Here is a 23,915-nt window from a genome sequence, read left to right on the forward strand (position 1 = left end):
TATAAGCTCAATAATCATTGCTTTAGAAGCAAGGAATTGTTACCGTTGGAAAAGATCACTGAGTCGAACCATTAACATAGAACTGCTGTGGGTTCACCACTAAACCATATTCCCAAACACCACATCCACATGCCTTTGGAACACTTCCAAGATGGTTCTTCTACCACTTCCCTGGACAGCCTGTTCCAAAGATTGACCATCTTTTAAGTGAATAAATTTTACCTAATATCTAAACTAAAGCTTCCCTGGTGCAACTTGAGGCCATTTCCTCCATCCTATCACTTACCTGGGAGAAGAGATTGAACCCCACCTCACTAAACCTAATGTCAAACAGTTGTAGAAAGCAATAAGGTCTCCCCTGAACCTCCTTTTTTCCAAGTTAAGCAACCACAGTTCCCTAAGCCACTTCTTATAAGAAGAAATGGCTTCTGGTCTGGCTTCTGTTCCAGACCCTTCACTAGCTTTGTTACCTAACTCTGGATATGCTCCAGCACCCCACTTTCTTTCTTGTAGTGAGGAGCCAAAACTAAACACAGGATGTGAGGCTTCACCAGTGCCAAGTACAGAGGGACAATCACTGCCCTAGTCCTGCTGGCCACATTATTTCTGATCCAAGCCACGATGCCACTGGCCTTCTTGGCCATGTGGGCACATTGCTTAGGCATATTCAGTCTGCTGTCAACCAAAAACTATCAGGGCATCCCTAGTGCATACCTGCTCCCACATGCCCAATAAGGAAGAGTTATGGTTTCCTGTTACTTGGACCAGCTGTGACAGAAGAGCTCAAATTATCATAAAATTCTCTTCCACAGGTAGACACTTTACAGATAAATTTTGAAAGTAGAATAAGAATGCAAGTATAAGACAGCTAGAAAACAGTACAACGTCTTTGAATGGTTTTCCCACACTGTATGTTCTCATGATTCAACTGTTGGTATTTGTAACAATTTTAGTTTATACCACTGGGGATGTGGACAGTATCACAATTACTCTTAAAGAGAAGACCTTAAAGCAGATGTAAAGGATATGATGACTTTGCTGGAAAATATAGATGAGATTAAAGGAATTAGTAGGAAAGTTCAGTTAGCACATTCTAGGAATTCAGTGAGGGGCTGAACAGTTCCTCTCAGAAGAGAAACTGAGATTTTAGGAGCTCTGAATTACTAGCATTACTTTGGAGAGCCAGAATAATAGATCATAATATAAAATACCCTCCTGACTTAATAAACTTAAACAAAACAAGTCTAAAAGACAATATATGGGTGAGAGTTCGCACAATGCCCAGAGACTAGTGGTGGGCAGCCCCAGCAGCTGTAAAAGTAAGAGATAACCAAAGACTTAATATCCTGTGGTAGATCTATAACAAGCCCATTCAGTATGAAGATGTGACAAATAGATTGTATGCTTTGCTAACAAGAGAAAAGAAAGAGAAAAAAACAATACGAACCACCAAACACAATAAAGAAAAACCAGCTTTTGATTCAAAATCAGTTCCTTTTCCAAGAAGCCATATTCCTTTTGAATTGGTCAAAGCAAAATGAGAATGTGGCAACCAATAAAAACACTACATATATGAATATACTGAAATATGTGGATAACCTTCAGTCTTGATAAAAGTAGTAAGACAAAGTGAGATATCAGAATAAAAGGTAAATGGTGCAGAAAGCTCAAAGCAGCACCTGATCATTATAAACTGCCTTTAGAAAATTCAAACATTTGAGTTTCTAAGAGACAGGCAATACTATTACAAGTGGTTGCCTGAGTACCAGCAGAAAGTCAACAGGCTGAAACAAGAAGGTACTCACCATGATAACGAAGTGGGAGTACTGCCAGTTAAGATTAAGGGGACGAAACAGCATAGAACAGAGTAGAGATAGTGAAGGAATGAGGAATTTTTAATAGAGAGGTTGCATCTAGTAATATCAGGAGTTGTTCTGACATGGACCTGCTACACAGACCAAAGCTTCTAGGTTATATGAAAATAAACTAAAAATCTGCCTGAGTGACACTAAAATAAAAGAAAGTATATTCAGCACCCTAATTCTCTTTCTAGGTTTTTTAACACATTATTGTCATAATAAAAAATATTTTCACAACAGGATTCAGATTTACATCATGTCCATGAATTCCCCACTAAGTATGGGGAATTTTGACAATGGCTTAATGCTTCTTCCAGAAAATCAAACAGAAAATCAGTTGGTATACAAGTTACACTCACATGTTTGGCAGCAGATTGAAAGTTTTACATCAGGTACCATCCAGATAGATTTGGTAAAGTGGACCAGAGGAACACTAAATTATACACTGAATTATAAGCAAAACAGATAAAATTAAATGCTTTCCATCTTTTTAAGTCCATTAGAATGATGACTGAAATAATTATAAACAACTCAATTTGCTGCAGTGCCGCATCTAAACAAAATTTCAGGATGGCAAAACTAAAACTGATTTAGCACTAAGAGTGATTTCAGATCACTGAAAGAATACAGACCACTTAAGTGCTTTTTAGATAACAACTATCCATCTTTATACTTGAAATACCTTAAATATAAGAGATGCTACAGTTATTTACAAGCCTGGTGAAAAATCATCCAGGACAAAATAAACTAGTTTGTTTCCCATTTGTTTAATGAACATGACCTGTTAAATTGCAATCACTTGTGCTACTTTATTGGACTTTTTTCAAATTATGCAAATTCCTGGATGTACTGCTCTTAGCCATGGAACTGGTACAGCTGTTAATCCACCATCTCCCAGATGAACATTTGCTGGTATTTTGTCAATTCTGTAGACCCAGAGTTACCAAGCCTCTCTGAAAATGAGGATCTCCTACAATTTTCCCAGGTTGAGCCATACTAGATCACCTCCTGCATGTAAAATGGGTACTGCACAGCAACAAGAAGAGATGTTGGGAAGCGTTCCTACAGGAGTATGTAAAAACACACTGATATCTGGCAAATATGGATGACAGCCAGGACTTACCATATTATCAACCAAAATAAGTCTGCCTAGCTGAAAAATCAAGACAGACTTCAAGGTCACAAATAAGCTGGAGTAGAAGGAATGTGAAAAAAGAGAGTACATCAACAATAAAGTCTGATTTACACTACCAAGCAAACACAAAAGGAGAGATCACCTGCTACCAGCTTCTGTATGATTGTCTTGTTCACATCTGAAACAGCTATAGGGCACACTGGCTGCAAGGTTCTTCTACACTGTGAGCCTTTGAAAGGAGTTAGGATTTTTTTCTTTTAACACTAGGTACTAGTGTCAGGCCTGTTACTGAGAATGACCTTCCTAGAGTGCTGCCCTTTGAGAAAGCAGCAGCATGTAGGTTGCATTCTATGTGTCTGTTGTGACATTTTAATTTGGATGGATTATAATGCAGAGAAAAGGGGGGGAAAAAATCACAAATAAACCAACCAACCACCTCCAAATCTGAAACCTGAACCAGTACAAATAAATCACAATTGTCAAATACTAAGCAATTGGTAGTGTATTAGGTAATGAATTTACTCATAGTACCAAGCACCAGTTAGAAATAACTCCCTTGGAACAGGTGATGTCAATTGTAAAACATCACACGCAGTTGTCTTTAGCCACTGGGGATATAGTTCTACTAGCAAGTCCATCTTCTGTATCACAGCTAAGCTAAATGAATAATAATATGGAAGCTTGATTCTGGTTATGGTTATTATAAAGTTGAGTACTAGTAGATTCAATACAGATACAGAGGAGCTGCAAAAAAAAGGCATAACTACTACTTTTCCTCTGCAGAAAACAAGAAATATTCAGACCAGTACTAAAAAATCCTGAAAACTTAGAATAAAAGCTACAATTTTATAAGAATTGATATGGCTACAAAAACATCAATTATTACACATGATAAGCAATATATCTCTATTACCAAATATTTTAAACAGAAATTTTGTGTATACAGCTAAATAAAAAAAAAATAAGCATATAAAGATAAGCCTTCATATAGAAGCATGTATTACAATTGAGTCAATTTTAGCAATCTTTGCTCTGAGGAGGCTGTGTGAAAAGAAGGGGGTTTGCATTTCTATCAAATTTCCAGAACTGGAAGTTTCTCTCATGGGAGTTAATTTAAAGTGTTCACCTAGTTCTTACACCAGAGTTCCTCATTGTTAAGGATCTGATTTTCATTATACTTTAATGCAAACAGGCTGTCATATTTAACAGACAAGCACATAAAATCTAGAAAATGCAGCTACTAAAAATGTCAGGTGGGCACTATTGAAATATGCAGACCATGCAGGTCTCTTTTTTCATAAGTGCAATTTTTATAGCACTTCATATGTTCTAAGCATAATTCTAGCTAACCTGCAAATCTCAATATTGAAAAAGTTGCCTTACACGTTGCATTGCATTAAGAAACAAAAGTTAAGCAAAAAATAAAGGAGAAAATTTTACAGACACCTTCTGAACAAGATGAGGGTAATTTTTGTTAAAATTAACTTGCCAAAATTACATTTTTACAGTGTCATGAGCACAAGGACTACTTTTATCATTTTGTACTCTTCTCCAAAACCAAACTCCGCCTCTGTCAGTGGATGCTTAATTTCATTTCAATCTGGGGCAAAGTCTTGAGATGAGCTCAAGGAGCAATGATGCCTGTGCATGAAATGGAGAACGTCATTCCTCATTTCTTCTTCAGACTTTCGACGAACTTTTGGTGATGGATGAGACATTGTTATCGGTCATTAGAAAGAACTCTAACACAGCTCTGAAATTTAAAGCAATGCCTTATATAGCCAGGCTGGAGGTCCAAAGTCTGGCTCATTACGCGCAGCTGCTGTCAGCGTTCCCACACGGGTGTCCCCACCGCAGGCTCGGGCTGTGCGACACTGCGGCTGCACACAGCAGCGGCGCCACAGCTGCTGCTGGCTGAGGCGGCGCGGAAGGAGCATGCTAGTGACGTCCGCAACCAAAGAGAGGAACCCCTGTCTTTTACCTTGAATCCACACATACAGACCAGCCACAGACTTAAACACACAACCTCACACACGGCTTTGCTGCGTCTCCCAGCACCCACAAAGCAGCGGAGCCACGAGTGGGCCGTGTCACAGCCCCACGTGCTTACAGCACCGCTGTCACCGACTCCCGTACCCCACACCGCGCCCGGCGCGGAGCGGCGCTGTCCAGGGCGGAGCGGCGCTGCCCTTCCCGCCCCCGGGCACGGCTCCCGCCCCGGCCCGGGCACGGCTCCGCCCGCGGCGCTCCCGCCCGCCCGGGGCGGGGCCGGGCGGAGCGCGGGAGAGCGGCCGCCTGGGCCCCGTGCCCCGCGTGCCCCGCCTGCGCTGAGGCGAGGCGCGCGCGGGAAGGGCCGGCATGGCCGCCGTGATGTGCTCCTTCCGCGTCGTGGCGGGCGGCGACGAGGACAGCGACAGCGATGACGGCGACTGGGACATTGGCGTCGTGCGGCAGGAGCCGCAGGTGGGGCTGGGCCTCCCTGCACCCGGGGCTCGCCAGCCGTGGCCGGGCGGTCTCGGGCTGGGGGGCGGCCTCCGCTGGAAGCGTGAGGGGAGGGGAGTGCGGTGGGTCCCAGGGGAGGCCGCGGCTGGTGCTTCCTCTCAGGCTATTTCCTACCAGGGTAATGCTAGTGTGCCCTCAACCCAGTAAATGAAACCTGAGCTGTAGGGGTCTATCTTACTCCCAAAACCCTTAATGTTTATTTAAAAGCTCTTTCTGCCCTTAAGTAGCAGACCCTAGCCCTACTCATATTTTAGCCTGAGAGTAAATTTGAAAGTGACCGGGGGGCCCTGTAAAGCTATTTTATATCTTTTGAGACTGTTTCTGGCTAACTTAAAGATTTCAGTGGTTTTATTGCATCTAACAGGTGTGAAGTATCCATCAGTGTGAGGTAGAGGAGACAAACTCTCACCATCTGTGGGGGTTTTTAAGTGTGGGTATGTCTCATGACCAGAATTGAAAAATGGAAGTGTAACTGAATTCTTGAAGTCTTAGGCTAAAGGTTATAGCCAGTGTTTAAGAGGCCTTGACCTTTAGATAAATGTTCCTATCCAAAGATATGTGTTGTTTGAAAATTGTTGTCTGATTAGAATAAAAAAAAGGGCTAAATTGTTCAATTGATTGTTTCTCACCTGTGGTTCTCTAGACACTTTTGTTATTCTTTACAAAAGTTATCATAAAGATGCGCTACAATGTGCTGTGAAATGTGTATATTTCAAGTTATAAACTGTGAGTTAAAAACTTATGACAAAGTAAAAGACAACTTCATTTCAAACCCACTTCTGTCTCTAAGGAAACTAGCGAATAATCAGTCCTCTGCTTACCAGTGTATGTAAATATTCTGTACACTTGATATAGCTCCAGCAGCAATCATCAGCTGCATCTGCAGCTTTAATAGAGAACAAATCTATGATGCTTTTGAAAACAACTTAAATTAGGCAGATGTCTGATGCATAAACCAGTCTTTTGGTCAGTGCTTTTTTCAGCCAGAACGTTTATGATGCAGCACTACAAATGCCTCTGTCACCACAGAATTAGGATGACAGAGGAGCTGTAGCCTTCACAGCAGTAGACTTGTGCTCTTAGGCCAGACAGTCACTGAGGTCCCTTGACTCAAGCTCAGACTTTCATATCTGATAGTTGTGTTTTTAAATGTTGTACTTTACAATATATGAAATGTACAAAAAACAAAAAAAAAGGTATATGCATGCATTGCAAAGTTTTTCTAGTGTCATAAGATGAAAAAGGATCTTAATTGAAATCTAATTATGGTAAGTAAAGTTGAGAGCAGCATGGAAGGATAGCAGGTTTGTTGAAAATGAAAATATTTCCATTTTCAGAGAATGCAACCTCTCAGAAAAATTTATTTTAAAACTTAGGCTTTATAGTAGACCCTGAACAGATCTATGGAGATAGAAGAGTAAAAGTTTTATGTTGCTTTTTCCCCTCTTCTTCTATGCTATGTCCTTTCAGAGATTATTAGTGCTTTTATACTGAAACCAAACTATATTGTTCTTGCCTTGAAGCGGTCTCCAGATTTTGACTTAATTTTTCTTTGTTTATCTAGCAGTTGGATCAAATGTTGCAGATGGACAAGCATGAGGCATTAAAGAAGGCTCTGTTTCGTGGTGATGTGTCGTTAATTGAAGAACTCTTAAACTCGGGTGAGGAAAAGTCAGTTACACAGTTAAATATTTTTTATTGGACTCGGCAAAAATTACAGTTCTCGTTTAAAATAAGACCATATATCCTTTACTGGAAACATTCATATGTTCCTACATGCACTCAACATGTTATTTTGAAAGATTAAATTACTTTTTCAGTGACTCAGATTCAGTATTCCAGCACGTTCCTTCTAATTTATGTTTCTTCTGTCAGTTAGGAGCCCTGAAAATTGAGAAAAGTATGTTTGAACTATGAAATAAGGTATTTCTTTGTTTTCAGATGCATCTTTAGCATGCATGTAAATAGTAATTGCAAACACTGAGAGGTGATTTTAATTGAGGGGGAGAATTCAGTGGGTGGTCTTTGGTGTTGAAGTTGTAAAGAAGAGGAGGCTAGCTGTTTTTATTTTCATGTTCCCCCAGTTTGGAAATTCCTTTTCCTCTTTTTTTTTTTTTTCCTTCCCTTCACAGCAGTGGTAAGTCTCTGGTATGTGCCCTGTGTAATACTGCTGTCCTGGCAACGTCAGCTGAACAAAGATTTTGTGATTCTGAAAGGTCTAACAGGTTTTTTTGTGGCATTTGTCACTAAAAAGTAACACTGAAAGCCTTTTTCCCTGTTCTGTTACTTAGTATTTGTCTTTAATGTGTTTGTTAATCAGTGTTAGGAAGATTGGATCACTTATTCAAGCATCCAGGGCAATCAGAAACTGCATAGCTGAGTTGACCTGCCTAGTGATAATTGTCAGGAAGTTCTGCTTCAGCAAGCAAGGAGAATATAGTAACCAAGAGCTTGTTCTCTGAGGAAAATATGTCTTAGGGAAGAAAGTAATTTCTTGGTTAGCAATGGGCTTTTCTGAGTTTTGAAACAATGACATTATTTGCCCGTTTAGAAGCCAACTGTTTCTCACCACAATGGGGGAATGGTTTTCTTTTTAAATTAAACAAAACTACTGCACGACTGAAACACAAGAAGTGCAGTACAAGCATGAAATTCTTCTGTCTTGCTTTGAGAAAATATATTCTTATTTATGAGTAGAGTTTCAGTGATGTCTGTGCCTCAGATTGCTTATTTGTTTTGCTACACCATCCATTTTAAATTGGTGTATTGCAGTCAAACAGCAATTGTTCACTTTCTGTGCTGATGCCTGCTACACAGTTCTGTGCTGTTGGAAGATCACTAGGAGCATAGGTTGAGGCTGAGGATTCTTATAGTCTAGTTTCCTGTCTCCTGAAACAAACAAGGCAGTATTATAAAAGAATATATGATTTCCTTAAAATGGGTCCAACAGTACATTCTGATGCATCCAGTTCTGTTATGCAAAGCAGTAGAACACAGTGCCTATTATGGTGGTCTTCCTGAAGAAGAGTAACATTGTCCTTCGGGGGATCTGTGCTCAGATTAAATATTTGCCTCCAGAAGTACCTTTACTAAAGAAGAGCTTGTAGGAGGCTCACTACCAGCAGTCAGCCAAGCTCAAGGTTTTTGGTGGAAGTGGATTTCCTAGTAAGACTTGAGGCTATTCCTTCAGGTAGAGTGAGATGGTGTTGTCTTCTGGCTTGGTTAGGTGTTGCCTTAGTATTTTTGATGCTGAAGCAGTTTTACAGAGCTTCTTTAGGAGATGGACAAGCACAATGTTTTTCCTTACCACTTCTGTTAAATGGCAACTTAGGAAAAAGTTTCTGAAGTAATGCAAGCAAGTAGCACCTTCAAAGATGATTTGGACATTTTGGTTTGCTTAGGAGTAAAATACTTCACACCATGTAATTAATGTGTTCCATTTCCTAAAATAGAATTAGAAGTTATGACTTCATGACAGTTTAGGCAGATTAAAAATATTGACTAAAGTCAAATCCTCCATTTTCCTTCAGCAGTTTGTTCCACTTATGTCTTTGAATGAGTGCTAGAGCTTATTTCATCTTTTGTGAACCAGTTCAGGGAATTATAAGTAGTAGTAAACAACAGGAATGGGAGGGTGCCTAATTTTTCATCTAATTTAGGACTCTGAACCCTGAGTCAGGTGACCACCATAGCTGGCCCAGCAGAGGGAGACATCAGCAGCTCTAATATGACTCAGTTTTAAGGTCAGAGCAGACCTAAGTGCAGACAGATTTAAATCAGTACTTCTGCTAGAGAAAAGTCTTAGGGAATCAAGCATTTTAGAACCTCCCCATAGGTAACTGGTATCTGAATGTGAATGGATTCCAACACTGAGAGCTGTTCTTTAACTGAATGAAAGTCAAGACCTCGTATTTTTGGTGTCAAACATGGAATTATTTAGCAGAGATAAATTTTTCTCTATAAAAAACAGCTTTTCTACTATAGCTATTATTAGCCACAGTTGAGAAAGTATCTGAAAGGGGTAGAGGAGAAACAGTAATAGTCACAAAAAAAAAATTCTTACTTTGCTGTTCTTTTGCTTCACTATTATTCATATTCTTCACATGGTTTCTGCTGTAGAGTTTGTCTGTGGCCAGAATGTCTTTATCGTCTTCACTGCTTAAACAGGGAATACTTATCTGTAACTCAGATTGTAAAGAAGAATGTTGCATCTAGTTTGTCTCCTAGCTGTAATTTGTGGGGCCATGTAAGAAAAGCTCCTCTGCCCATACCTACAGAGGAACACTGATAATGGCAGGTGGGGGAGTCCAAATAATGCCATGTGTCTGTGATGCCAGCAGTTGGAGGGGGATGGATGACACGCTGATACCCGTGCTGCTGTGTCCATAAGAGTGCTCTGCTTGTCTGTGTTGATCACTGACCAGTGGTGGGGGTGTGTGTGTGCCTGCTGGGAATACACCCTCAGCAATGATTTGGGTTGGACCTGTGGTTCTGGAGTGCAGCAGCCTCACTTCTCTCTGGCTGTTGCATCTGGTCTGATTTTTCACTAAAATGTTTTTTTTTTCTGGGCTTCACTGTTCTCTTGAGAAAATCTTAAGGGTCATTTTAAATGCTGAACTAAAACCGCTTACTTCAATAACAGCTCATGTAATGAGAGTAGTAACCTGTTTGAGTAGTCATCAAAGGTGAGACATTTCTGGTTCAGTCAACAACTCCTACCTATAATGAAGCAGCCAAGAAGCCACATGACTGTTCCTGTTTCACTTGTCCTTTCTTTGTCTTCCTCTGGGATTACAGCTTGTTTGCATTGGGACCATCAGTACCACTGAGTGGTACTTCAAGACAATCACTACCAGGATGGTATGAGACTATGTAGGACAAAGAACATAGTGCCAAATAGACCATTCTACTTCTAGAACTTGGAAAAAGCGCCAGCATCGTGGCAGATACTGACTGCTATCCATGGAAAGAAAGCATTGAGGAAAATGCCTTCTCAAGTGTTTTAATAAGTCTCTATATATAACTGCCAAGTAGGTTGTTCGTTACTGTTGTTCTGATATGTATTAAAGTAAAAAGTTCTAGATGGAACTGCTTTTCTTCTCATGAGGTAAAGAGACTTAAAAGATGACAGGCTGACAGTTTTTGGGTATTTTTTTACTACTGGTATTACTTCAGTGGGCTGTTGAATATCTGACTTGCTAAAATCTTGAAATGACTTACAAGGAAGTTCTGATATGACTGCTAAAGGACATTTGCTGGCTTCCCTTGTAGAACTTCTGTGGGCTTCAATGAAAAATTTTGTACACTGCACATAGGTCAGTGTGCTGTAACATTAACTGCAGCTAGTATGTGTACATTGCTAAGGAGACTTGATTGCAAATTCTGTGACTTGCAGGTGTTAGAATGCTTCAACACATGGCTTTCATTGAATTGTTACCTATTTATTGATTCTGCAATTCCAGTGATCTTAAGAAATTAAAGAATCAATCCAAGATCAGTGAGCTCTTAGCCCCTCAGCTTTTATGACTTTATATTGCTACACTGAACACATCTTTTACGTACTACCAAGACAAAGAAAGTACACATTTTGCATGAAAAAGTATGTATGTAGCTTAACTGTTACAAATTTCTTAGGATAGTTTTGGGGGGAGTTTTGGAGTGTTTTTTCCTAAAGAAGTATTTTTGATTATCCATGGTCACTGTAGGACTAATATGGAACCTGATGATGGAAACTTTTCTAGAGGAGGTAATATTTGTTGAAAGATTGAAAAATGCATGCAAATATTTAATAGAAAGTTGTCAGATGAGTATCTTAGTCTGGTACTTGATTCTCAGTGCACTTGGGAGGGCTGGGCTGTCTGACAGGCATGCTTCCAGCCATTTTAGCCATTCTTGCTATTATGAATAGTAACAAACAATTCTGGTGATTCTGTTTGAACCTTGCATAGTCTCCTATTTTCTCTTTTTATTGACATAATATTTTGTTAGTACCAAACACAAATCTGCTAGCTAACTGTCTTGCTGTGAAGCAGGAAACCCTAGATGTTGTGATCCTAATTGCCTGACAAGCAGTTTGCTTCCACAGCAGTCTTCCTGGCTTGGCGAGAGTCAAATTTTTACATTTTGATTGAAGAAAGCTATTGCACAGAAGTAGAGAAAACAGAATCTGTGTGCTTATATGAAATCACTTTTGCAGCTAAATATTTGGGGGTTTTAATATAGTCTTTTTGTGGTTCTTAACTCCTTCAATTGAGAACTGGGCTACGTTGTTGTCTGTTTTAAAAGTTTTCTGATGTTCTAAATAAAGATGTATTTAAAAAATGCCGTAAGAGATTTATCTCCCTTGTACTAAATGCAAACAGGGTGTAATCTTTGTAATGATACATATTGAGAGTAAGTTTAATAAAAAGCATGTTTGTAGTGATGCAGTTTCATGATTGTAATTTCTTTAATTTTGACAGGTATCAGCATAGAAACTAGCTTTCAGTTTGGATGGACTCCCCTGATGTGTGCTGCCAGTGTGGCTAACTTTGCAGTAGTACGTCTTCTTCTGGACAGAGGTGCTAATGCGTGTTTTGAAATAGGTAAGATGGGAATGAAAAATACTGGCTGGTAATGCTCAGTACCAGACATTGTCCTAATCCTTATTCTTTTGTTTACATGTCTAGGGGAAAAAAAAATCAGAAGTTCATAGTGGAACTGAGACCCACTCTACCTTTCAGAGTTTTGAAGGAAAAGTAGTAGTTTCAAAGTAAAAATTGTGTTCTTGGAATTTATCTGGAATTAGTTGATGCATTTTCTTGTTCTTTCTCTCTCAATTCCACTTTCCCCCGCACTTCTGAAATCCCGAGTACTTTTTAAAGAAAAAAAGTAAAAAAGTACTTCCAAACACTTCTTTTTAAAAAAGTGTTTGGAAGTACTTGCTCAAAAATTGCAGTATAAAGTTGTACAGGTAAAACTTACTGTGTTTGATCCTGTTATGAACTATGTACGTGCAGAAACCAGATAACATCTCAAACAACATGAATAGCTTTCCAGTTCATGGGAAACTAATGTAGACTTCTCTAAAACTAGAATGAAAATTTTCTATTAAGAAAACTGTTATTCAGTGTGTTGCTAGATCACCTTTTTCTGCACCTTTACCTTCTAAGTAGTATCAGTTCCTCTGTAAATTTTATTGACCTAATAATAACTCTTTGTCTACCTAAATTGTGGTTATTTTTAATCTCTTCCATTACACTGGAATATTTATCCCATAGTACTGCCAAAGAGCAGTACTCATACTCTCCAGTTACTTGCCAGTAGTTGCAGTAGTAGTAGACTGAAATGCAGATGGTACAAATCTGGCTCTGAAATTTTTTTCTAACCTCTTAGCAGTTGATCAGAGTATGAGATTAGAGTAGATTGCCTACACCAAAAGCAATCATGATTCTTCTAATCACTGTCCTTGTAGCTAGTTTCAGAGAACATCTGCATCTGCCTACAGTTCATACCTGTTCCTTATGTAGAAAACGATAAATGGGGCAGAAACTGCTATGGGTCATAGTTTAGGCTGACCAGGTAACCAAATACATTGCATTTTTTCATTTGTGTGGTCAACTATCTTTGCCCAAAGTGGCACCTCACTAGGATCAGGTTTCTTGGCTTGTTTCCCTGTTAGGCTATGTAGGGAAACTGTAACTAGGACATATGGGCAGCAAAGTACTGTACAGCCAGGAGCAGTCTTGTAAGTCATTGATTTGGGTCAAGCCACGTATGTTCAGTAAAGCTGTGCTATCCTAAGGGTACTAAATCTCACCATCCCTCCTGCTATTTTTTTCGTCAGCAGGCAACCATACTTATGGTCCTCTAATAATAACCCTTGAATGCTTATAATCCTAATAAACAGCTTACTATTAATCACCTTGAGTCATTCTTCAGTCATTCTTTTTAACTAGTTACTTAATTTTACCATTTTTGGTAGTCAGCATGACCATTTATATTATTCACTGTGTGATGAGTTCAAAATGTTGCATCCTTGAGGAATAATTTCACCAGAACTGCTGGAGTTTTCATTTAGTCTGAACATAAACTTATATTTTTTTGCAGTCTTTTACCACTTATTCTCTGTAAAAGAGAAATCTAGGAATTCCAAGGTGTTTCTTTCCTTTTGTCTCTTACTCACATGTATGAGGTATAGGTAGGCTAAAAGAAATTATTTTCCCACCCTAACACTGCCTGAGATAGTGAATACAAATACAACTGCAGGTTCCTCCCAAATATCATTCCCAGACTAACAGTGCCTTATTTAAAGTTCTGCCATTGTTCCATTCATGTTGCAGTTGATAATCAGCTTAAAATTTCTACAAAAAAAATAGGAAATATATTGTAACACTTGATAGGATATGAAGTAGGTGCAGCTAATAATTGTACTTCTTAAATTGACGAAGGCATGTTGGAACTTGTGAACAAGTTTGTGCAATAAACAAAATGGGCAGTTAGTCAAATGGCAATCTTCTAAATGACACTGGGGCCAGCTAAGGCGCTGTATTTCCCAGATGGAAACCATGGTAATCATGGGAAAGGAGGTCTCCTGTGTTCTGTGTGCAAACAGCAGTTGTGCAGTTTTGATTTGTGAGCCAAGGTGGTATGTAGCACCCAGCTAATTTCAGAGCTGGAGAAGTAAATATGCTGTTATTCGTATGGACCATGTAGATGCTCTTTAAATCCATATCTAAACCAATACTTATAGCACTTCTCCTGCCACCACTGGACCATAGTAAGTTAATAAATTTAATTCTTCCTCCTTAAGACCTATCATGAAGCCCTTTTGCTTTCAGTGTCTTTTGTATGGGCTTCTGTTCTCCCCCAGATTGGTGTCACTATGTGTTTATAATGCATTTCATGTACCTTTTTCTGTCCATTGCAGCTGTTACTTCCGTTTACTGGAGGGGAGGAACAGGGAGTGAATCTAGTGGTGGGGAATGTGTTTTTAGAAATAAGTACCTATAGTTAAGCTCCTGTTGTAGCTTTGGGGTACTTTCAAGCTATTTTAAACTTCAGTAGGAATAGATGCTTTACTACTGTGATTCACTCTCATGTTTCTGAGTATCTCCTCAGGTGCCTTTTTCTTACCTGATGATTCTAGTGATTTTCACAGACAGGAAGTCAAGATTGTTAGCCTTTTCCAAATATCGTAGAGTATCAAAATCTCAGTAGTAGTTCAGTAGCAAATAAAGACTTTTAAAGGAGCTTCTGGATTAGCATGGTATTTACATTTACATATGTAATTCCCTAACTGCTAATTTCCAAACAGATAATTACACCGTGTTGATGGCAGCGTGTACTGCACAAGCTTCAGAGGAGAACATCTTGAACACTGTCGAGCTGCTTTTATCAAGGAATGCTGACCCTAACCTTGCTTGCAGGTATTGAAAACCCCACACCTGTGAATTCAGTACAGAATTTAATATTATTATACAGAGATGTGTTTATAGACATAGCTGTTGTTGATGGTTAAGAGGAAGTGTATGTACTTCTTGTAATTTCACTGCTGTTTGTATAAGACAGGATTAGTACCCAGAAACTTATACCTGTTAGTACAATTGTTAATCTGAATAAATAAGACTGTGATCAGCTTTATCAGATTATAAATATATTCTTCAGCTGAACAGAATAAAAATTAATCTTAATTATTCACTTGACTGAAGTATAAGGGCAAGAAATATGTCCTCTGCCTTTCCTAAATCATATTGCTTCTTCTGCATAGGGATGGAAGTAAAATCAATTCATTCTTTATTTAAGTTCATATCCTACTTTTGAACTTTTTTGTGGATATCTGGCTATATTCTTTTCACAGAGCGTTTCCTCTGGAAAACAAAATTCTGCAAGTAAAATATGTTTATTCTACTGCAATATGGAATAATTTGGATTAAAGAGGTTAAACTCTTTTTAGAAACAAGTAATAGTGTCTTTCACTTACAACTTTGTATCTCAGCAGTTTGAAGCAAATGCATTGTGAGATGTCTGTAGCTTTACAGTCTGATGAAATGCTTCATTTTTCAACAAAAAGAAATTCTGGACTGACCCCAGGATAAACTGTCATGCCTCTAATAAAAAAATACTGCTTAAGTCAACTGGGTTTTCATCTAATAACATTTTTTATAGCACACCTCTTTCATCACATTACCTGGGATATATAGACTGAGAGTAGCTCTCTAAAAACAATAGAATTGAAGGCCTTTGGTTTTCCGTAGTAGAATTCAATTACTCGAGGCCCTGAACCTTGCTATGAGCGTAGTACTGATAGATAAGGAGGAAACAGAGTTCTGCTGAAGTGCAGCTGTTGTCTGGCACCAAATTTAAATGCCATTCTTTTATTCTTATCAGAGAGACTAGAAATTGTTCATGAGAGAAGAGAAAGCTACATACTCTGAAATAATTACATAATGTTGATTCTGAAATAATTACATAATGTTGTTGTCAGATAGCTGGGTGTTAGAATAAACATCCTGCTTTAAAGATAGGGGAAGTCTTTGCATTATTAACTTTGTGTCTTGGGTGTTGGAAATGAAAGCAAGAGTGCAGAGCTGCAGGTTTGCATTTGGACAGGCCTTTGCCTAAACTTTAGGGGAAAAGAGTGTGAAAGCTGACACAAGAGGTAGGAATTCTAGTTTTTAAATTTTATTTATAAACTTAGGATATGTTTTGCATGGTTGATCTTTATATACAAATATTTATTTACTATCTCTTTGTGTCCTTAGACCTTGTGCTAACATGACCTATTCATGCATCCAGCAAATATGGTTGTGGCTTTTTCACTTTTGCAGCAGTAATCTTTCTCAAATGAAAAGATAAATTAAGTGACAATCAGAAATGTCATATTTGTGCTAAATAACAGCAGAGGCTTGAAAAATCCAGACCTTGTCGTCTCAAACCTTTGAGCTGCCTTTATGCCTTTCCAGTATTTGACATATGTGCATGCCACTCTATCATTGGGCCTGCTCAAACAACAGCTGCTGTTTCTCATGGACTTCTTGCTCTGTGTTCAGAAATGAGAATAAAACAATAAACTGTCTTATGTGACGATAAGGGATCAAACAGCCCCTCTCTGTGGCACTGCAGTCCCATTCCACCTGTTTCATTACAGCAAGCAGGATGTTCTGTGGGAGTGATGAAGAATTGTCAGTGAGTTGAGATTATTGTGAAGTTACTTCCTATGTGATCAGTTTACCGCAGGTGAAGAACTAAGATTCTCATTACTTGGTTTTCTCAGCATGTAAGAACTAGAATGATTCTAGGAAGCTTCTCTTTTGTCCACCAGCTACTGGAATGTGTGTGAATGCAAAGCAGAATACTTAACCTTCATGTAAGCAGGGTTTATTGTTTACCCTTTGTTGCTCCATCAGGGCACTCAGCAGGCTCTTTTATTTCATGTCATCTGGAGGTGATATACAGAAACTTGGAGGGAGTGGGTCTAATTTATCAAGTGTGTGTGGAGTGGGGAAGGACTGGGGGAAGGAAATTTGATTTTTGAAATGCAAAAAAAGAAGATGAGTTTAGGAACGGATAGGTAGATGGGTTCTGTGCAAGGGAATATGGTTCTGAGCAGAAAGTATTCAGTAGCATAACTTAGGCTATTTTTGTTAAATCAAAATTGGAAACTGAGTACTGGTGGCTGTAAAAACAGTTTTGTTGATGAGAATGTAGTGTATCAAAGCATAAGTGCTAGCTAAGGGTTTTGAAAGTCAAACAAGCAGAGTAATGGCTAGGTGAATGAAACGAGAAGGCATTGTAAAACCTGCTCTGAATAGCCATTGTAGAGCTACTATAGCCTGAATGCTTCATTTAAGTGAGTGCTACCTTGAGAAATTTGTTTTGCTTATCTCATGTCATTCACCTTACTCTTGCTCCAGAATGTAAATTATATACTTTATCCCTTTGTAAGGCCTGGAAATCTTTAAGTAGTGTTTTTAAAAACCCTTTTTAACCTGCAGTGCTTTCCTAAAGTTATACTAAAGTGTGTTCTTCCAATATTACTTGTTATATAGGATTTCCCACTTCATCACTAAATCCCACTAAGCCAGAAAATGGGCAAATAGATTACCTTCTGTTGCTGTGAACACACAGTTGCCAATTAATTTCTCAGTTCCAGGCTTAACATACAGAAGTGGAGTGGGGAAACTGGCTCCAAAACCTTCTGAAGATGCTTCCTGTTTATCTGAAGAATTGTTCAGTTTACAGATCAATAGACTAAAATAGTGTCTTGCAGCATAATTTCCTTGCTTTGGGATCTCAATAAGAAAAGAGAGAGAGTAAACTTTGGGCTAAATTGTTTTCTACCTGCAATATTTGTTCTAGTATTACTGGTACACTGGTCTAGTTAATAAGCATGTATCCAGTTATGAGACTTTATTTACAACTTGTCAAGACCATCAACTTGAAATACTGAGTTTTTAATAGATCTCTCCCCAGTGGAAAGAAACCTGTGTGTAAATAGGAGACATCTCTTTCCTTTTAAACTTTCCAGGAAGGTGAAGTTTTGTCTTGCTTGAGATCGTGATCCGAAACGCAAGCATGTTTGCTTGTCAAGTGCAGTGAATTCTGCACCACAGATCATTTAGTGGCAGCTTTTCAATACATTTTTGAGTCAGATGCTTGCAATCTAGGAGATAAAACTTTATCACCAATTCTGTCATAGCTCTTGATTATCCAGGAAAGGTGGCTTCAGGGTGGTAGGTCTGTTCTAGTCAGCTTGTTGTCTTGTGATATAAATTTTGCCCCATTTTTTCCACAAGGTAAAGTGAGCCTGTAAGAACTTCTGGTTGTACCTATGTGTACATGTCACATACAAAGTTTGGGATGACCCTAAAAACTAAAAAAGTTTCCATTTTTGTCTTTTTCTCCAGTCTTAATATAAAAGCAGGGAGACTTGGAGCGCGAAACTGTATTAGAGGACGTTTACATTGGATATTAGGAAAAGGTTCTTCTGCCAGAGGGTAGTTGGGCATGGGAATCGACTCCTAGGAGAACGGTCATAGCACCAAGTTTGACAGAGCTCAAGAAGCATTTGGACAATGCTCTCAACCATGTGGTATGATTCTTGGGGTTGTCATGTCTGGGGCCTGGAGTTGGACTCGAAGCCTTGTGGGCCTTGTGGGTTCCTTCCACCTCAGAATTTTCTGTGACTCTAAAGATAAAAACAAATAAACAAAAATCTCTCATTTCCATGAGACCTGGCTTTTGTATAGGTGATGCAATACTGGAAGCAAACATAGTTAGATGTTTAATAAATTGCTTATATGCTTTTTAAGATTTTATTTATATACTGACTATGACTTGAGTATCATATACAATATGGAAAAATGTCATGCGGCAGATTGTACCATACAAAAGGACTTAACGGGTGTTTGGACAAGAAGGTCACCTGCAAACCAGACTGCTGAAACACAGCAGTTCCTCAAAATTATGAAAGGATTCTTAAGATCTGTCTAGATGATTATCACTACACTCTCTATGAACATTTTTAGATTGCACTAAGATGTACCAATACATTTAGTTTCTCTTCAACTTAAGCAGGAAACGGTGGATTTGCCATGTTAAAGCTTGCTGTTGTGGGGGTTCATTGCAGGGTTAGGAAAACAAGGTTTGTTTTATCCAATGCTCTTGTCTCCCTCCTGTGGCTGTACATTTAAATGGATGTAGCTTTCATAGAGTGGCTCAGAGCATCCCCTTGCACGTAGAGGTGAAATTTTGTGCAACAATGCATGTGTTTCTATCCTGAAACAGCTTGTAGCCTTTGAATTAAAACTCAAACATTAAAATGGAATGCTTGCAGTACTAATTGCACAATCATGTTGATGGAATTTTTAAATGTTGTATTTATAGAGTTTTACTTGTAAATGGAGCTGTTCTTTTAGTAGCTTTAGTGTCATTGAATTGTTGGGCTAATTTCAGGTATCGTAGCTGCAGTACGATACAGCTGTAACTATATAGAATTCTTTGGGGAAAAGACTATACTGTAGCTTTGGGGCTTTTGTTTAGTATTTTTCCTTTGAAAAAGCAGAAGATAGTTGTGAAGTAGTGAAAAAGCAGAAGATAGTTGTGAAGTGGTATGAAAATTAAAAGAAAAAAGGTTGAGAGCAGGAGAAATGAAAATGAAATCAGGTGTGATTGGACTGGTTTTGCAGTCACATATAAATGGTAAATACTTCAAAGGTGATGGCATGGAAAGTTAGTCACAGGCTACCTACCCAAAAAGAAAGAAGCGTAGGAGTGAGTGTCCATGTTGGGCAAACAAGTTTGCATTTTGTTGCTACAAATTATTAGATTATCATCAACTTCTGCTCATTCTTTAAAATACAGATTTCTCTATATGTGTCTGTACAGACAGCTCTATAGATACCTATAGAGATAGTGAGATATATGGATATCAGTTATTAAGTTGAAGATGGAGATTATAGTCTTTCTCTATTTTTATAGTAGTCTCCATAGGTTCACAGGGTAATTCATGTCAGAAGGGATTTCAGGAGGTTTCTAGTCCAACATCTTTAAAGCTATATCTGATGTAAAATTGGACTAGGTTGCCATCTGGTCTTGAAATCCACTAAAGATGGAGACTAAGAAACTTCTCTGAGCAACCAGTTCCACTGATTGGCTGTGCTCCAAGGTGAAATGTCTCCTCACAGTCAGAACTTCTGCTTTTGCAGTGTTGATGAAATAAGTTCTGGACTGATACAAGTCTTTTTCCTTCATTATCAAGTTCCTTTATGTTGTTGACTGTATGTCTTGAAGGTCTGGTTACCTTTCGTGTTGCTTATCTCTGTGTGATTGACCTTTTTCCCCTGGTATAAGGTTGTTTCAAATTGGTAATGTTACTGGATTTCATTCAGTACAATTTTAACTGTGTTTGCATAATCCTTGTATGAAAAGAAAGATGTGCAAAGTCTTATTTCTAGCAATACTCTCTGGAAGGAGGCAGAAATTTTAAGGCAGTTGCTTTAAGACATATGAATTTGGGGATCCCTCGAGTGGTCGATGACCTTATTATTAAGGAACCCAGTATTGGGAAGAACAGTCCTCCCATCAGGTATATCCTAGCAAAATAGAATAATCTTTAGCAAGCAGGTTTTTGACATGGAGCTATACATTACAAGCAATACATAATACTTTTAATTTAAAACTATTGCTTTTTAAAATACAATAGATTTTAATTGAACAGCAGTAATAAAATATTTTAGCTTAAATCTTATTTTTTAGTAGCAGCCAGAAACTCTACAATCTTCCTCCTCCAATACTGCGTTGTTTTTTGGTTTTTTTTTTCTAAATTCTGCAATCTTATTCCACAAAAGAATTTGTCAGGCATCTGGAAAGATACTTTGCAAACAGAAGCTTTTGAACAATATTTCATAGTGGCTTCATCTGGTAAGCATCTCTAGAAGCATAAAATCATGTCTTGGTTTGAGACACTTAGAAGGAGAGCACTTTGGAATGAGTCATCTTGTTTAAGTTTTCCAACAATCCCTTTCCATCAATAAGAGATGAATAATAATAGATGAAAGAGGAAAAACAGTGGTTTATTAACAAACTGAATGCCAAAGGCACAGGGGAAAAAAGTAAAGAACTGCTAGATCTCATACCCCACTGCAACAAAGAGAGACCCAAAATGGTGGAAACTATGCATTCCTGAAATGAGCCCGGCCAGATAACTTCAGGCCTTTGTAGAAAAGTGACAAGATTGTGTGAGAGCCCTCCCTGGAAGGCAGGAGCCTCACAGAGCTGTTCCAGCAGCAGACAGAGCTTCCCCATGGCAAAGCACTGCTGAGTGGGCACAGCAGGTGAAACAGCTGGGCTGGAGCCACTCAGTGCATCCTCTCCCCAGCTCAATGCAGTTCACAGTGTCCTGGGCTGGAGCAGGGTGGCTCTTCTCCACTTCTGCCAGCACGGTGCCCACCTGGTTTTTTAGAGAGGCATCTGCAGAATTCATCCTCAAGGTAGCTCACAGATTGCTCCTGCAGCTTCTCTGAGTCAAGGGGGAAAAAAACAAACAATATAATGGCCATTACCTGAGCAAAGATCAATCAGGCAGCAATGCAAATACCACACTGGGAAGAGACCCAAGAAGCCTTGCTAGAGAGCTTTAAAAAACTCCTGCAAAAAAGCAACCGTCACACGCACACATAAGGTCCCCTCCTGCAGGGTCTTAAAGATATTTTGATTAGATTGATTCCACTAGAGAGGATTTTGCATTTGTAAACATAGTTATTGTTTTTAATATTCTTTCTCTTAAGTAATTGTGATTTACATCTTGCCCTCAATGAAACTGCATATTTTTTCCAAACTTTGGATTGAAATTATTCTGCATGTAGCACACATCACTTAGGCTGCATATTTTAAAAATAATTTTTTTAAAAATTAAAATAGAAGTGTGCCACCCTGTTTTTTTTCTTTTTGCATTTTGACATACTTGATTTCACCTGGCACCTTTTCTTTCAGGAAACAAATGACTGCACTGATGTACGCAGCTAGAAAAGGCTATTCTCGTGTTGTTGCCTTTCTTGTTGCTCATGGGTCACACATAAATGCCCAAGATGAAAATGGCTATACCGTAAGTGATTTATTTTGTGTGTTGTATTTAATGATAAAAAATTTAAAAAGTGAGTACCTGCTATCTTGTTTTGAAGTACAGCTGTCTTGTCTGCTTTAACACTACTTTGAGATCCTCTTGCATTAATTGCCTGTCTCCATATTGGGCCATGCTTTATTGATTGAAAATGTTGGGTTTTGCTTCATATGAAAACTTGGTGAAACAAAATTGTACTTTGCAGGCATTAATATGGGCGGCACAGCATGGACATAAAAGTGTAATTTTGAAGTTACTTGAGCTGGGAGCTGACAAAAATCTACAGACCAATGATGAAAAAACAGCAGCAGAGCTAGCAAAAATCAATAAACATTTAGAGGTATTTAATTTCTCTTAAAAATGCAAATTCTATGTTTTGTGTCAAAAGTGTGTTCATTAATTGTATAATTTTCTGTGGAAATATTACTTTAATAACTATGTAATAGCAGCTAGTTGAATACTAGCGCTGTTATATTTATATTTATAACAGACTATTTTCTGTTCTGTCACAGCTTTTCACGGTACTGTAAAGGTATATTGTAGTGTTTTGGGAATCTTTTTTCTTTATTCTTTCAGAATCATTGACTTTAGATGTATAATGCAAAACAAGGGATTATTAATGTTTGCAGTGTTGATACAAGAAGTAGAAAATGTGTTTTAACCTATCTGCCAAAGTATGTGAGAGAATGCAAATATCAAACTGATTTGTAGAGTATAGCTTCTCATGGAGTTTGGAAGTGAAAAGGCTAAAGCCAAAAAAAAAAGTTGTTACTGGATGTTTTCAAAGTCAATTCTCTGGAGGAAGGTGTAAAGTAATGTAAATTGGCTATCAGATCATGGAAAGAGCTGCTGCTAATTACCAATATAGAAAGCTACTGAAGACAACATGTATTCTCCTAAAATAAATGTTTACTGCCGTTACCAGATGATACATGGTGGATCAGGCAGACCATATTCCTGTGTATTTTGGTTTTGAGTTGCTCTTACCAATGATATACAAAAAGCCTTTTTACAATTATGTACAAAAGAGGCTTTTTACACTGTCTTTTCCAATATGTATAATTCACTCTTATGAATTGTAATTTACAGCTTCTTACCTCTTTTTTTTTTTTTCCCTGCCAGACTCAAGGGCTTGGCAGGAGCAAAAATGATAACTATGCACAGAGCTGTCAGTGGAAGTTAGCAAGATCTGTGTCTGAGGCTCAGTGATCTGCTAGCTCAGGTTACTAAGAAGGGTTACAAATGCCTTCTGCCTTTGATAAACAACTTGTTCAGCAGGTTGCAAACATATAATCTTATAACGTGACTTTCTCTGACATGGAGGGAACACAGTCTTGTCACACTTGAGAGATGACTCTTGCCTCTTGACCTGAAGTGCTAACTTTCACACAATTGGTGCAAAGTCTTGCAGATGGTATTGAGATATTTAATGGTCATGAGCTTCTTCCAGCTTCAGGGTCTGCTTTCAGGCTGTTGACAGCACAAGGGGCTGTCATACAGATCTGCAGAAACTGTTTCTGGGAGGGAAAATATTTTTCTACTGTACTATTCTGGTTTTGATTGGGAGTTATTTTTCTTCCAACCAGCCTGTATGGTGCTGTGTTTTATGATCGTGACCAAAACAGGGCTGATAACACACCAGTGTTTTAGCTGTTGCTTAGCCATGTTTGTGCAGAATCAAGGCCACCTTTGTTTCTCACTCTGCTCCCCATCTCTAGCGAGTAGGCTGAGAGTGAGCAAGAGGCTGGGAGGGAGCACAGCCCTAGGCTGCTCACTCAAGCTGACACAAGGGAAATTTCATGCCCTATAACATCATGCT

At 38.6% G+C, this 23,915-nt stretch overlaps 1 protein-coding gene across 2 annotated transcripts in view; it reads left to right on the top strand.

The window, feature by feature from the left end:
• The first annotated feature begins 5,205 nt into the window (after positions 1-5,205).
• ASZ1 (ankyrin repeat, SAM and basic leucine zipper domain containing 1) overlaps positions 5,206-23,915 on the top strand; it is a 35,800-nt gene continuing 17,090 nt past the window's right edge. Inside the window, exons 1-6 of one of the 2 annotated variants that reach the window (XM_030257344.4) lie at positions 5,206-5,457; positions 7,064-7,157; positions 11,958-12,080; positions 14,792-14,903; positions 21,970-22,081; positions 22,302-22,436. In XM_030257344.4, the coding sequence (XP_030113204.1) occupies positions 5,353-5,457; positions 7,064-7,157; positions 11,958-12,080; positions 14,792-14,903; positions 21,970-22,081; positions 22,302-22,436 (681 nt within the window). In that variant the 5' untranslated portion in view covers positions 5,206-5,352. Of the gene's footprint in view, positions 5,458-7,060; positions 7,158-11,957; positions 12,081-14,791; positions 14,904-21,969; positions 22,082-22,301; positions 22,437-23,915 lie in introns of both variants that reach the window. The other variant, XM_002192880.6, reaches the window with a different exon arrangement.

The sequence above is a fragment of the Taeniopygia guttata genome, chromosome 1A (assembly GCF_048771995.1).
Source record: "Taeniopygia guttata chromosome 1A, bTaeGut7.mat, whole genome shotgun sequence".
Classification (NCBI taxonomy): domain Eukaryota; kingdom Metazoa; phylum Chordata; class Aves; order Passeriformes; family Estrildidae; genus Taeniopygia; species Taeniopygia guttata.